This window comes from Typopeltis vanoorti, chromosome 7, assembly GCF_054136105.1.
Source record: "Typopeltis vanoorti isolate ZY-2024b chromosome 7, IOZ_Tvanoo_1.0, whole genome shotgun sequence".
Lineage (NCBI taxonomy): Eukaryota > Metazoa > Arthropoda > Arachnida > Uropygi > Thelyphonidae > Typopeltis > Typopeltis vanoorti.
Genome location: NC_143555.1, coordinates 113935611 through 113951275, shown reverse-complemented (window position 1 = coordinate 113951275; position 15665 = coordinate 113935611). Strand labels below are relative to the sequence as shown.

At 34.9% G+C, this 15665-nt stretch overlaps 1 protein-coding gene across 2 annotated transcripts in view; it reads right to left on the bottom strand.

Annotated features, from left to right (window-relative positions):
- The window catches only part of Rcd5 (microspherule protein Rcd5), a 245474-nt gene that overhangs the window by 156763 nt on the left and 73046 nt on the right, over window positions 1–15665 (bottom strand). For both annotated transcript variants that reach the window (XM_090395444.1, XM_090395445.1), the window contains exons 4-6: window positions 12840–12875; window positions 6105–6185; window positions 1770–1879 (exon numbers count right to left, since the gene is read on the bottom strand). In XM_090395444.1, coding sequence (XP_090251570.1) covers window positions 1770–1879; window positions 6105–6185; window positions 12840–12875 — 227 coding nt within the window. The remainder of the gene's footprint in view (window positions 1–1769; window positions 1880–6104; window positions 6186–12839; window positions 12876–15665) is intronic.

Below are 15665 nucleotides of genomic sequence, written 5' to 3'. Positions count from 1 at the left end.
TATGAAAAATGCAGGATTGAAGTGTTCCACAGTATTTGACAAATGTGAGTACACAATATGACAGCAAAATTACTTAAAGATGAAAGCTTGAAAGAAGATACAGAACGATATAATCAATATCAAGATTATGTTAACAAGAAAATAATGCAATTGCAAAGTGAGGATCCCGATGTTCAGTGATGGTCAATCAACTACAAAAGGAGTGTATGGATCTTAGAGATGAAATCCAATAAGCTTTTTTTTTTTAAAGAAAAGCTGTGATATGTATACCATTCTTGATATTCCTTGAAAAGAAAAAATATATACATCCAATGGCTCAGAGGAAGGAGGTCCTCCACTTCTTGGTATTGAAGATAGTGAATGCAATATTTTTTTATGGCCAAGTCTCCCCCAGTGATATCAAATACTTCAGAATTATGTAGTAAGCTGCATCTTGTGCATGGAAGGCAAAGGTACAAGTCCAAAGCATAAGCATCAATAATGAAAGTAAAAATACTTATGCATTCAGATGATGGTCAAAATCATACACCTAATGAAATAAAAACAGCACAAAGAATAAATTAACAGTTTACTGTTTCAAATTGTGTGATATCTGAATTTTAACATAGGCCAATTTCAATGAACTTGAAAGCAAATAGTTTCTTTTAGTTTTAAATGAATAAATCCTATATGAATTAATTACTACAACATACTTCACTTATATCTTTTTAAAGGATTTCCTCTCTCTCTCTCTCTTCCATTTCTAACATTTCTCCTAATTTCTACTCAGTCTTCATATACTGAAGACATACAATTGGAATTTATTTTATTTTATTTATTATTTTTTTTGGGGGGGGGGGGGAGGTAAGCATGTAACCCTGTCAACTGAAGCATTAGAAAATTACTCCCTCAATTCCGAGTGGGTTTACCTCTTAATTTTAAAACTTACACAACTTCCAGGGATGACCTCTTGTTCTCTTCACCCATTCTATGCAAAACCTCCCCAACATTAATCTGGTAATAACCTCTTAACAGTTTGTATGTCTCAATCATATCCCCTCTCCTCCTCCTATCCACCAATTTCTGCAAATTACATTTTTGTTAACATACTTCATACTCAACATTCCAGAGACCAGAAACCACCTTAGTGAACTAATCTACTGTTCAGCCCCATCCAATTTAATTACCAGCTTGTCATGTGGCAATTTATCAAATGCCTTTGCAAAATCTTGATTCCAGTCTATATTACCGTAATTAAAGTCATCCATAATGATTACTCGTTTCTTGCTAACTAAACCAATTTGCCTATACATTTCCTTCTCATTGCCCTGCATATTACCAGGTCTACAACAACACCCAACTAAATATTTCATCTTGTTCACCTCCACCTCACACCATACTGCAGCAAAACCGTGGCCACTATTTGCACCTTGCAAATCCACCTTAGATTGGCACAACTCATCTGCTACCATCAACAGTACTACTCTTCCCTTTCTTCTCTGTCTGTCTTCATGAAAAATATCATAGACAACTGCATATTGGTAGAATAGTAGTAACAATAATAGCCAGAAATGGCACCAAAAAGTTTACTAAGAAATATTATGAAAACACCAGATTTTGTTTATAAAACCAATCATAATAATAAGAAATAAAAAAATAAATTACCAAAACACACCATCCTCGTTCATTTTAATGTTGCCAAGAATATAAAATATAGAGCAAATAATCTTTTTTTTTAAAAAAGGAAAATACAATAATAATAAACCTTCAGTTCAGGAAAATTTACTTACTTGGATATGATGGGATCATATAAGAGGGCATACCACCTCTCTTCAATTTCTTGTAAAGTAAATCTACAGGAAAACTTTACACCTCTATATACAGCCTCCAGATTGTGAGTCTGCATGCAAAAATTTACTATACTTATACATTTACAAAGTAATATAAAGAAATAAGAGAAAAAAAAATTCAATCATGAAAAACATTTTTTATAAAATACTCTTTGCCTTCATTTAACACTATTACTGCTGACATTTCCTCTGTACTATTATAATAATGAATCAGCTTCTCAGATAATCTCAAAGCTAATTAACTCAAGTATACAGATAAATCACAGCAGTATTTCAAAAAGATTTTTAAAATATTATATAAAATATTGCTAAAATGAATTCTTGGTCAACATGTCTTTAAAATATCATTCTTTTCTAATGTGACTATTGGCTTACTGGTGATCTTTGCACAATACATTTTTTTTTAAAAAAACAAATTCATTTTTTGTCAAAAACTAACTGAAGATTTTAACTCTCCTCCCAATTTCAGCCTGAATTTTATTTCCATAGAATTCCATATAATCGGGGAATAAAATTCATCAAGAAGATGTTTAATTAGCTGGTTACATTTGACATCAGTAGATGCCATATGGTCACTCCCATACCTCATAGGGTTTTGGAAGCGAAGCCTTCTGATACAAGAAGTGGTAAGGTAGCAGATGCCCTTTCCACACACAATCAGTAGGTCAATCACAAACATCAATGCCCATGGTGGGATTTGAACCTGCAGCCTCTTTACTGGAGAGCAGATTAGCTACCAAGCCAGCTATCGAGATCATTTCTTTAATTTCTTTTTTTAAAATGACTTTTAGATTAACTGAATTTTTTGAATATAAAGAACAAAATTTTTTGGGTGCTTAAGGGTCAAAGCTGTATAACTGAGAGGAGACCTCCACATAGCCTTTAAAGGAATACGGAGAACCGACCAGGGCTTCTGACCTAATGTCCAATCCTCACCTTCTCGTGGTGCACCCTGTTGGGTATCTACTTTGATACTGAACGAACGAGGATGGGCTGGCAATTTGGGATTTAGCCGACCAAATTGTATTCTTATTGGTTAAACCAAAATAAAAAATGATGGTACAACATGACAAAATTTCATGCTGGCTGGGGCGTCGCCCGGTTAAACAAGGCCCCCGTTGTTTTCGCCAGGGAACCAGGGCGAACAGCGAAAAGTCAGCTACTGGAACAAATCTGAAAACAAACCCCAACTCAACATCACCAGAGTTAAAGATCGGTACTATCAACGTAAGAAGCCTGAATGGCAAAGAAATGGAGCTAGCTGAGATATTAGATAAGTACCAGATCGACATAATAGGGGTGACTGAAACAAAAAAGACCAAAACTGGTGAGATCTTTCTGAGCAATAAATACAAAATGTTATATTCAGGCAATAACAATCAAGGAAAAGAAGGAGTAGCCATAGTATTCAACACAAAATACGAGGCTAATCTTCTTGAATGGCAGTCAGTCTCAAGTAGAGTAATGTGGGCAAATATGAGAATGGGGAATTGGACAATGAGACTTATTTGTGCCTATGGTCCCACAGAAGGTTCTACTAAGGTAGAAGTGGAGGAATTTTTTGAGGCTTTAGAAAAAGCAACTGACACAATGAAAAAGGAAAAGTTGGTCCTTGTTGGGGATCTAAATAGTAGAGTAGGAAATGATTGTGAGACATACAAAAATATTTTGGGAAAATTTGGAGAAAAGAGCAAAGCTAATAATAATGGCAAATATCTGTTGGATTTCTGCTCAGGACATGGATTGGTTATTACTAACACCATGTTCCAACATAAAAATGTGCACAAATTCACATGGAGAGAAGAGGCTAGGAATAAGAAAAGTCTCATTGACTATGTTATTGTTGATAGTGATGTTTTCTCCCTGGTGCAGGACACCAGAGTGTACAGAGGATTTGAAATTGGAAGTGATCACTATTTAGTCTTGAGCAGGATAAAATTGAATTTCATATTGAAAAGAATAACATGTAAGAAAGTTTTAAAGCGAATAAAAGTTGAGCAGATCTCAGATGTAAACTGTAGACTAAAATACAGAAATATTATTGAAAAGAAAATGAAAGAGTTTGAGAACAGGAATCAAACCTTGGAGATTCAGTGGCAAACTCTGAAGGAAACATTGATTGATTCTGCCAGAGAGGCATGTGGTGAGGTTGTGTGCAAAGATAAAAAAATCAGAACTCCCTGGTGGACACAGGAAGTTAAAGAGGCAGTGAAGGAAAAGAAGAAAGCATATCAAAAGTTCCTGGCAAATAAGTCAGCTTTTACTCTTACAGAATACAGAGACAAATGTAAGAAAGCTAAACAGTGTGTAAAACTAGCTAAACAAAAGTCATGGGAGGACTTTGGCAAGAATATAGAAAATAAATATCAAGAAGGTGGCAAAATATTCTGGAGGTTGTTGAAGAAGCTTAGGAATGGAGGAAAGAGTGCTGTAAAAGGAATTAGAGATGATAAAGGTGAAATGAAAACAGGAGAAAAAGATATCCTTGAAGTATGGAGTAATTACTTTGAAAAACTGCTAAATGAAACAAGCAGTGATGACAGCACAGTGATAAAATACACTGACCAGGCATGCAGTCAGGAATACATATCCATACTTGAAGTAGAAAAAGCCATCAAAGGCTTGAAATGTGGAAAGGCAGCAGGAGTAGATGATATTCGACCAGAAATGCTGAAGTATGGTGGTATAAGAGTCTTGCAGTGGCTGCACTGCATAGTTCAGAAAGCCTGGACAGAGGGACGAATTCCCGATGATTGGAGTAGAGCTCTCATAGTACCCATATATAAAAAGGGAAATAAAACTGAATGTGAGAATTACAGAGGTATTTCCCTACTGAGTGTTCCTGGCAAGATCTATGCAAGTATACTTGAGAAACGGTTGAGAAGAATTGCGGAAGAAAAGCTTGGTGAAGAACAAGCTGGATTCAGGCCAAATAGAGGCTGTCTGGATCAGATCTTCACTTTACGACAAATAGTCGAGAAGCATGGGAATATAACAAAGATCTGTATTTAAGTTTTGTCGATTTGGAAAAGGCATATGACAAGGTGCCAAGAGAGAAGCTATTCAATACGCTGCAGTTATATGGTGTCAATGGGGCATTATATCAAGCAATACTTAGTCTTTATTTGAGTTGTGAGTCAGCAGTTAGAATTGAAGGAAGTACAGGAAGATGGTTTAATGTTAAATCTGGGGTGAGACAAGGATGTACATTATCCCCTCTGTTATTCATTATCTATATGGATCACATTATGAAGGAATGTGGTATTAAACCTGATATCAAAATTGGAGATGTTAATGTCAGCTCTTTGCTTTATGCGGATGATGTTATACTTCTAAATAAATCCGCTACAAGTCTGCAAGATTCTCTGACTAAATTGAATAGCTGTTGTAATAGATATGGTATGAAGGTCAGCAATAAAAAGACAAAGACAATGAAAATAGGCAGAATCATTGAAAATGTCAACTGTGTTGTGAATGGAGAACCTGTGGAACAAGTAAAACATTTCAGCTACTTAGGCACAATTTTTACTGAAGATGGTAAACTAAATATAGAAATAAACAACAGAATCAGCAAAGCTGGTATCGTCGGAAGTCAATTGAATAAATTCATATGGAATAAGAAAGAAATTAGTCGGAACACTAAATTAGCTGTATACAAGACTGTGTTCAAACCAATTTTAACTTATGGATCTGAGAGCTGGGTCAGAAGTAAAACACTTGACCAAAGACTAGAGACCGCAGATATGAGAGTCCTGAGAAAGATTAGAGGCGTGAACAGATGGCATCAATGGCAATATCATATTAAAAATGAGGATATTAGGAAAGAACTTGACATTGTCAGCATCCAGGAATGCGTTAGCAGAGCTAATCTCAGATGGTATGGTCACTTAAATAGAATGGGAGAGGAAAGATTAGCAAAACAAGTGTTCTCTGCCAAGTTGGCAGGAAAACGACCCAGAGGAAGACCAAGATATAGGTGGATTGATACGGTACAAAGTGCCTTAGACGATAGAAATATAAGATCTGATAATGTTGGAGTCTTGACAAGTAACAGACTGATTTGGAGGAAAATTGTAGATAGGAAGTTAGTAATGATGTAAATTTTTCATGTAGTACTGTCATATCCTGTACACCCCTTGAGGGTACATGGCAGGAATTTGATGATGATGATGATGATGATGAGAACAAAATTTCTCAATGAATCAAGTTTATGCAAGCTTCTGTTTTTTTCACATCAGTGGATGGGTAATTAATAGAGAAAAACATAAAACTGACCTGCTGAACAGAAAGTATTAGTGCTAAATCATCTGTAGGTTTCCAACGTCCTAAGTCTTTTGTTGCATATGCTTGTGCATTCTGCAAGAAACATGGAACATACACATTACAATATTATTTAAATCAATATAACAATTTAATATTTTAAAAATATATTCAATTAAAAAATTAAATAAAATACATTAATAAAACTTTTCTTCAAGGTAGACAGACATAAAGATGAAAAGAAAAATGAAAGTGTGAGAAACCATTCTAGTATTAATAAGCAAAACATGAGGAGCCAGTGAAGTGAGCATGCATCATCTGTTTTCTAGCAGTATGTTAAATGATGTAATCAATGATTTCAAAAGATATCATTTAGGATAAGTCTTTGGTTTTTGGTGAGACACCATGATAAATTAATGATGGTGCTAGATTCATTAATCCAATCAGAAAGAAAGTTTTCTTTGAGATATGGCACAGAGGCTTTGTCCCATTCAATATCACAATGTGGTATTGAATGTGGAAGATAAGGCAGACCTGATTTTTCCTGTCTGTTATAAGTCACCTCACTAAGATGTTTATTTTTTTGAAACTTGTTTGAAACTTCTGAAGTCTGACCTATGTGGAAAAGACCAGAACAAGGAATTCTGTGGACTCCTCAATGTTTGTAAAAGGGGTTATTCTTATCACATGTAGCCTTCTTCATTCTCCAAAAGAAAATGAAGAAAGATGCATATAAGAACAGGCTTAAAGGTCACTATGATGTTTGAGTATTAAGGATATTGGTAATTTTAATAGATAGATTACTGATATAAGGCACTCAAATGGAGTCTCTGTAACAATGTTAAGATTTGGTCATAGAGGATTAGAAAATTGTATTTTTGATAGCTTTACTCAGATAGTTTGTCCTCAACACTTGTTGAGGACAAACTATCTGAGTAGAAACTAAAATTTCTTTTTCTGTCTGTTCTCATTTTTTAAGATGAAGATTGGCCCTCTTTTTAAGGTGTGAATGATGCCTGTTTTTTTGTGATGGATGAATGAAGAGATAAGAAATGAAGGTGATTGCCAGTATGAGTGGGTTTATGGTAAACACCTAATGTGAATCTGTTCTCTAATGTTTCTGAGATCAGAACATCAAGAAATGATAACTTGCCTTCATTCTCCAATTCAAAGCTGAATTGAAGTTTGGGGTGGAATGAGATGAGCGAAATTAAAAAGTTACTTAAATCAGAAATGTCATGCTTCCAGATGAAAAATGTCATCACATTTTGTCAAAGTTCTCTATAAATAGATCTGCGAGTCATGTCCCTTATCTTCCTCCAGAAGATAAGGGATTTGACATGGAGAGGCTAAATAGTTGTTTATAGAGTAATCATTCCATTTGAAGAAATTAGATTGAAGGCAGTGCTTGAGGTCTTGTAATATCTGCAAAAGGAACATGCTGATGAGAATAGGTCCTCAAATAAGGTTCAAACTTTCATCCACTGGAATATTTATGTAAAGAGAAAGACTATATCCAGACTTGTAATGATTTCCAATGACATGATGGAAACATTAGTTTCTACACAAAGTGCCAAGTTTTTGATGTGATTCTTAAGTAAATGTGCAGGATTTTCTGGGAAGTGGCAAATCATGTGATAGCTTTGAACAAAAAATGGAATATACGTGGAACTATAAGGCATGTAAAAAGAAGGCAGCTTGAAGCAATATCTTAGCATGAAAAACTGAATACCAGAGGAATCAGCAAATGTTTAGGAAGTGGTCAAAGAATGTTGGGGAAATAAAAGCTATATCTTGAACAATCCCTAGAGCTAGGATAAATTATATGAGAGTTGAATGAATAACATTGGGGCAATAGCTGCATAAAAAAAAAATTACATGGATCCAAAGCCTATCATCACTTTTCTGGTAGAAAGGTGATGACTAGGCTAGGTCCAGAAACAGAATAAAAAAGCAAGCTAGAAACATGATAGTCGTGATGACTATCACCCTTCTATGAAAGTAAAACTGGACTACAAAAAGCAGTTAGTCTTACGTACAAAGGAAAATCTGAGAAAATTCAATTGCAATGTGGCAAGTAAAAGGAAGGCTAACCATGAAAGAATAACCTTAGTGAATATAGAAAAGATCAGATGCTTTAGAAACACAGAGTTGTTAGGTGATCACTTTCATAAGGTACACACATCCCCAGCAGTCAAGATGCTGAGGTGGAATCAGATAAGAAGACAGAGATGGATGAAGTCCTAATGCTATTGCAAAAGCCAGATTCCAACAAGGTAGTGGGACTGGATGGGACATCTGCACAGGTGCAAAAGGAACATGCAAGAAAATTAACAGTGCCTCTAACTTGGTGTTCAATCTCAACACAAGAACAATTCCTAATGTCTAGATCAAAATAATTCCATTATACAAGGGAGAAGCTAGGAGAGAACAACCGGTTACAAACCAATCTGTATCTCTGCATCTAGAAGTAGATAGGTAGCACCTTAATACTCGTATAACAAAGTATAAAAATTTGTATAACAAAGCCATGCTAAAGGTAAGTCTTGCTTTTGGATTTTGCCAAGGCATTTGATAGAATTCATATGGGAGGCTGTTATACAAATTCAATGTTACAAAAGAGGCCTATGACACTGATAGGAAAGTAGTTAACCAAAAGTGGAGAGCAACATATGGATGTGCGAAGTCTAAAGGAAAGAGGGTAATCTGCAAACATTTATTCATAATATGGTAGCGGAGTGCCACAGGTTTCTGTACTTGGCCCATTAACATCTGTTAACATATATATTAATGATACTGGAGTTGGGATGGATAGTAATATACAATTATGCAAAGTTGATGAAGGGTGATAAGAGACATTTTTGAAAATTCCATGCAGGGCGATATGAATATGAACAAACTGATGGCATTAAGTGCATGGCAATGCATTTTGGATTGAGGACTTTGCTAAGAGCATATTTTATTAATGGTAATTTACTACATCTACTCTACCACTGTGAATGTGACAGAAACTCAACTGGTGGTGTAGGATTCCTAATAAATAAAACAATCAAGGACAATGTCCTGTTTGTAAATAAAATAACATCAAGAATAGCTGAACTAAGGTCTCTTCATAAATAAAAGATACCAACTGAAAATTATATAAGTATATGCCCCAACTATGGACCATCCAGATGAAGAGATAGAAGATTTCTATGAAACGTTAGAATCCAATTTCAATAATTCTAAAGAATTCTACATAATTATAATGGGTGATTTTAATGCTAAAATTGGAATCAGAGATGACCATCTGAACTCCATCGGTAAATTTGGATTTGGACAGAGCAATGAAAGAGGAGAAAGACTTATTGAATTTGCAGAAGAAAATAACCTCTTTATTATGAACAGCTTTTTCAAGAAGAAAATCAACCGAAAATGGACTTGGAGAAGCCCAAATGGACAAACTTACAATGAAATAGACTTCATCCTCTCCAACAGAAGATATATAATAAATAATACCAAAGTGCTTAATAGATTTAACACAGGAAGTGACCACAGACTAGGCCTTGATTGGGAAACAAAAGGAATAAACATAAATGGAGAAAGGCTGCATCATCTGAAATTTGCAGATGATATTGTCCTGATAGCAGATAATCTTGAAGATCTGGAAGAAAGGCTAAATCAGCTAAATGAAGCCTTCAGAGAAATTGGATTAAAAATAAATAGAGAAAAAACAAAAATAATGATGAATAAATACATAAACCATGGAACTGTCAAAGTTGAAAACCATGAAATAGAACAAGTTACTTCATATGTATATTTGGGCCAATTGTTATCCTTTGAGGAGTGCCAAAGAAAAGAGATTGAATGAAGAATTCCCCTTGGATGGATGGCTTATAGGAAAATGAGAGGCATATTCAGAAGTGACATCCCTATGAGTCTAAAAAGGAAAGCTTTCGACCAGTGCATACTTCCTGTCCTAACATATGGAGGAGAAACATGGACTTTAACAGAAGCCCTAAACAAAAAGCTGATAACAACACAATATCGCATAGAAAGAAGTATGCCAAAATTAACATTAAGATATAGGAAGACAAATATCTGGATAAGATCTCAAACAGGTGTCATGGATATTTTAAAATACATTAAACAGGCTAAGTGGAGATGGGCTGGCCATATTGCCAGATGCAGTGATGGGAGATGGACTAGAAAAACAACAGAGTGGAGACCAATGGATGGAGCAAGACAAAGAGGAAGACTGAGAAGAAGGTGGAGAGATGAACTGCAACAAATTGCACGAGTGAGATGGATGGAAGAAGCAGAAAACCAAGTGATCTGGAAAATCATGGGGGAGACCTTCGTCCAGCAGTGGACAGAACCAGAAGGTTGAAGAAGAAGAATTTACTACAAGTCATCAATGATCCTAGAGATCTGGGGATGATGGTAAACAGATTTCAAGTTCATAAGCGACACTGCTAAGGTGGTAATATCACCATTAGATAAATGCAATGCTGAAGAGTACTTACAACTAGCATGAGTAAGGAAGTTATTCTTCCACTGTACGAGGCTTTGTTATATTCAGACTTGTAATGATTTCCAACGACATGATGGAAACATTAGTTTTTCCACAAAGTTTGCCAAGTTTTTGATGTGATTCTTAAGCTCAGCTCTGAGCATCTTGTGCTCAGATATGATTACTTGGGTTCAGAGGAAATGAGAGGAAAAGATTAATGATAGGTAACCAAGATGATATCAGACCTCTAGAATTTTGCATATTTTGAGTAAAAGTGTGTAAATTTGGATAATCAAAGAGGAGACATGATAGAAACATATAAGTTGGTAATCAGATCTTATAATATAGACAAGAATCAGATTTTACAGCTCATGGCAGGTGTGTGTGTATGCACATCCATGAGTGAGTTAGCAAGGATGGGAAAGAACTTGGGTTTATCTCAGGAACTACATAAGGATGTGGCTAAAAAGCACGTTCAGGTTCTTCTAATGGTGCGTGGCAAGTGTGTGGAATGGATTACCTGTAGATATTGTGAGTAAATCTTTATAGAGATATGATGAAAGCAATGTATGATCTGGAAAAGCCCTCCCTCAATGTGTGTTTAACTCTCTGCAGGAGCCTGTATTATAATAATAATAAATTGCATTTTGCCCAAGAGTGAAATGTAGCTTCTTGTACAATGTCTTGAATGGAGTGATATCAGAGAAACTGGATCTTAATTTAGCCCAAAATCTGCCTAGTTTCTTCACATGTGTGGAAATCCCCACTTATTCCAGGAATAAGCAAAGAAAAAAGTACCAGGGTTCTCTGAGTCATTCTATGCAGTGCATAATGTCACCTATTCCTATGATAATGAGACATAATTTGCATGTCTCAAATTTAGCAACAAAAGAAAGGAGTGATTTTTTTCCACCACCCGTTCTGTAGCATTATTTCACTCAAGTCAATCTTAACTTTTTCTGGTTTAATTGTACAGCAGGCAACAATACCAGATTTCTTCCCTATTTTCAAGTTAATGCGAGCATATTATTATTACAAGAGACCTCCAGGAATTTGGAGGACTCTTCAAGGGTGACCATATATAACTCAAACTGCCTATCATACTTTCTCTTGAATTCAATCCCGCTGTCTGCATCCCACATTTCAAGACAAGCCATTCCAATCACATGAACTGCTCCATGAGAGAAAAATCTAGCTCTTCCCTTTTTTGACTGTATTCATTCTTAAGTTCCTTAGATTGTCTCTTGTCTTATGACCATGTCAGAAGTTTGTAAGCCTCTATCATATCACTCCTCTTTTCTACAGTTCACAAATTCTAAATCTGTTCTCATAATCTATACTCTCCAGCCTGATAACATCCTTAACAAACACTCTCCTTTATACTGTATCCTTGGCATCTGCATCACCTCAGAAAGCAGATCACATCAATGCAAAATAGTCCTGTTGATGTTATATCAAACATCAAAAGAAGTAAAGAAGTAAAAATGACTTTCTTGTATATATGCTATATATCTTGTATAGCATATATTGTATATATGCTATACAAGATTCAGCATTGCAGTTATTCTCCGAGTTGCATTCAAAATATTTTCTATATGGCTCTGAACTTCCCCTAGCCTGATTACAGTATCTTATACCATAATCTCCTCAATATAATATGCCATTGAATATCTCATCATACCAAAGTGCATAATTTTACATTTACCAACATTGAACTGACAGCCATTTTCACATGCCCACAATTCCAACCTATTCAAATCATTCTGCAAATGCTACATGTTAGTCACATTTCTGGTTGCCCTTCCTATCTTTGCATTATCAGCAAGCAGGTGTATATATCTATCTCCTCTCCTCCCCAATGTCATTAATGTAAATAATGAATAACGATGGACCAAGGACTGATTCATAGGGTACACCAGTGGTTGCCTTATATAAGAATATATAATATTTATCTAAATATTATATATTCCTGATGATCTAAGTGTACACTCTCAGATCTGTCCACCTCTCCATTATAAGCAAAGTCATTTTCAAAAATTTTTTTCTTTAACCCTGTGAAAATTTAAAATTTAACTTAAAAATAAGACTTTTCTGCACGTGCGTGCATGCAGAAAAGTCAATCAAAGGCAGAATTATGCCCTACTCAAAAGGATTTGAGAAGGCTAAAAGCAATCTTGCAAAAGCATCAAATATTGCACAGCCTACATGTAAACTGGCATAATCACAGAGAAATAAAACAATTTAAAAAAATAATTTACCTTTGACTTCTTTACCCGTTTTGGAGTGGACTTTGGCTGTAAATAAATTAAAATTTCAAGATAGCATAAAAATATTTATGAAGTTTTTATTTAAATGTCATGAATTTATAACTTATATTCTCATATTTAAAATGCATTTAAGGATAAGAATAAAAATTACAATTTACAATTACAGTTACTTTAAGAAACCAATTAAATTTGACCAGCACAACTTAATATATACAGGGATTCATACTGCAATTTTCAGTGACTGTTTTTAGAGCGGGTTATGATAAGAGGGATATAATTAGCAAGGCATATAATGAATACAATTTTCTATAATCTAATATTTGAATTAGCCACAACACCAAATTCATATCTTACAGTCAAAAAAAAGAACAGATGTTAGAAGTTTTTCCACTTGGTTATACTATAAAATAAAGATGCCAAAAAATTATATTCTGGGTTTAATCCTTTATCCAAGTGTAAGCAAACAAAGTTTGCGCCCGAAGTAACTTCAGGACAGGGCAACTCTTATATTGAAGCTGATGACTTCACATCACTTGCCTTAGTATTCCATCATGCAAACCACATATCTTTATGGACATGTATAATGCTATGCATTATGGTGTTGGGTCCCAATTTACAATTTCTACTCTAATCTTACAAATTCCTTTTATCTATATTCTTCTAACTTCTATGCCCGAGATTTTACCAAAACTTATACCAATATCTAAGTTATTGCTCCCCGCCCTAATATTTGTATTTATACTGCGCCTTTTGGGATATTTAGTTTAGGATATTACATATCCTAAACTAAATATAAACAAGGAGAAAGAACTCAAATATATCTGAAAGTGTAACTATTGCAGTCGTGACACTTAACTCGATTCTCAACTTAATTTTCCGCATGACTAAGTACAATATTTTCAAGTGGTTATCAACTGCACCATTTATGTTGTCATAAATAGGGAGAAAGTCAATCTCGAATATATCTTAGTATTTAAATATTATTGCAGTCGTGACTCTTAATCTCTTTCCTCAACATTAAATTTCCCGCGTGATTAGGTACGATGATTTTAAGCGGTGCATTGGATTAGCAACATCAGACAACTCTTTTATCATTGAACAAAAGGTTTATTAAGTTTCTAAACATGGTACAATTCAAATACTAAACTAAAATACTTATAGACTAACATTAAATCATTACAAGCAATATGGCTAATTGTGATTATGCCACCATACACATTAATTCATAAATTCACCTGATGTGAACAAATTAGATCAATTCACACTATCTGATTATTCATACTGAAGTAGATTAACAAATCATTCACTGCTAACACATACTTGTGACATTTCAATTATTTTATACATTACATTAGGCATTCAATTCTTAGGATACGTAATTACTTAATTCACACTATTCCGCTATACCGTTATTTGCACTAACACGCAATTATGTCATTTAAATATCTTGTGCAATATAATAGACATGCAAAAATACCTTAGGACTCTTAATCATTCACAAATCTTTAACACTAGTCAATCTACACATAACACATTCTATCATATACTAAAGTCCTAGTATAACTTCAACAGTTCTGTATTGGAATCACGATACTTTCACAGACAAATTTTTAGTTAACATAGGTTATGATTTACAGTACCTTTCTTGAGCTCTTCGTATGGGCCTTTATTCCTTTCCAAACAAACCTCTGGTATAACTTCTCGTAACTCTGGAATACTTTAACACACATATATTTGCTCTACTATCAGCAACGAGGACATCGATCGCTTTACAGTTTTCTGCTTTGCGTAGTTATCACTAGCGTCGAAACGAAGAAGATCCCTCCTTTTCTAGGACTCTATGGCAATTTTTCCTTTGCTTCCTACTCGGGAAAACGAGAATCGAAATCCCGCTCACTTTCGTTTCCGTGTTGTGACGAGGAGATATCACCCCTGTCGCCACTCAGGAAAACCCCGTGAACTCCACCGGAACCAAAACCAAACTCCAAGGCCAAAAGCGACTATCCAAAAAGAGTCCTTCCCCAGGGGGTTACCAACCCTTTTATAGCTGCTCCCCTAACGGCACCTTTTCTTACTTCCTTTCTCCTCCTTCTACTTGTTTTTTAATCATCGACTAATTAGGGTGGCGTTTTCTCGCCAAACGTCATTTGATCGGCAAGCCCGTTCTCAATGTTTCAATCCGGGGATCGGCCCTAAGCGATAGCTTTGCTTTTCTTGTGCTAGCCTGACTTAATCCCCTTTCAAACTTTTTCTATGAATTCTACTTAATCTCTCACATAACGTATTTTATGACTCACCCCTTTCTACTTATTTACTTAACTCTCTCATTTTTAATCGTATTACAATATTAATCTATACTTTCCTTTGTTAGCTACTTATTTAGTTAGAATTCCTTATTTTAAGTCATATTACAATATTAATACATTCCTTCCTTTATCAGCTACTTTAACAACAACCCTTACGTTTTATACATATTACTGGATGCAAGAAATTTTCCATTAAATATTTCATTTTTTTATGCAGGGGTTTTAATTTATGATATTTATTCTTCATGTTACACCATGATAGCTGAGAATACTATATTCCTAAGATATCAGGTGTAACAATGGGAAGGATCACTACCAAGATCAGTTCTGACCTTTATTGAAGTCTCGTTAGTGGGAGCCAGACTCAGGGGTGTACCAAGGTTGAAGTAACGCAGAAGTCATATTTCCATATAGTAGTAGCCAAAAGGTGTCACACCTTATTAATAAAATATTATTAAAAGTATATTTGTTTCCTGGAGCAGGGTTTCTGGATTATCTAAACCTTAGCAAC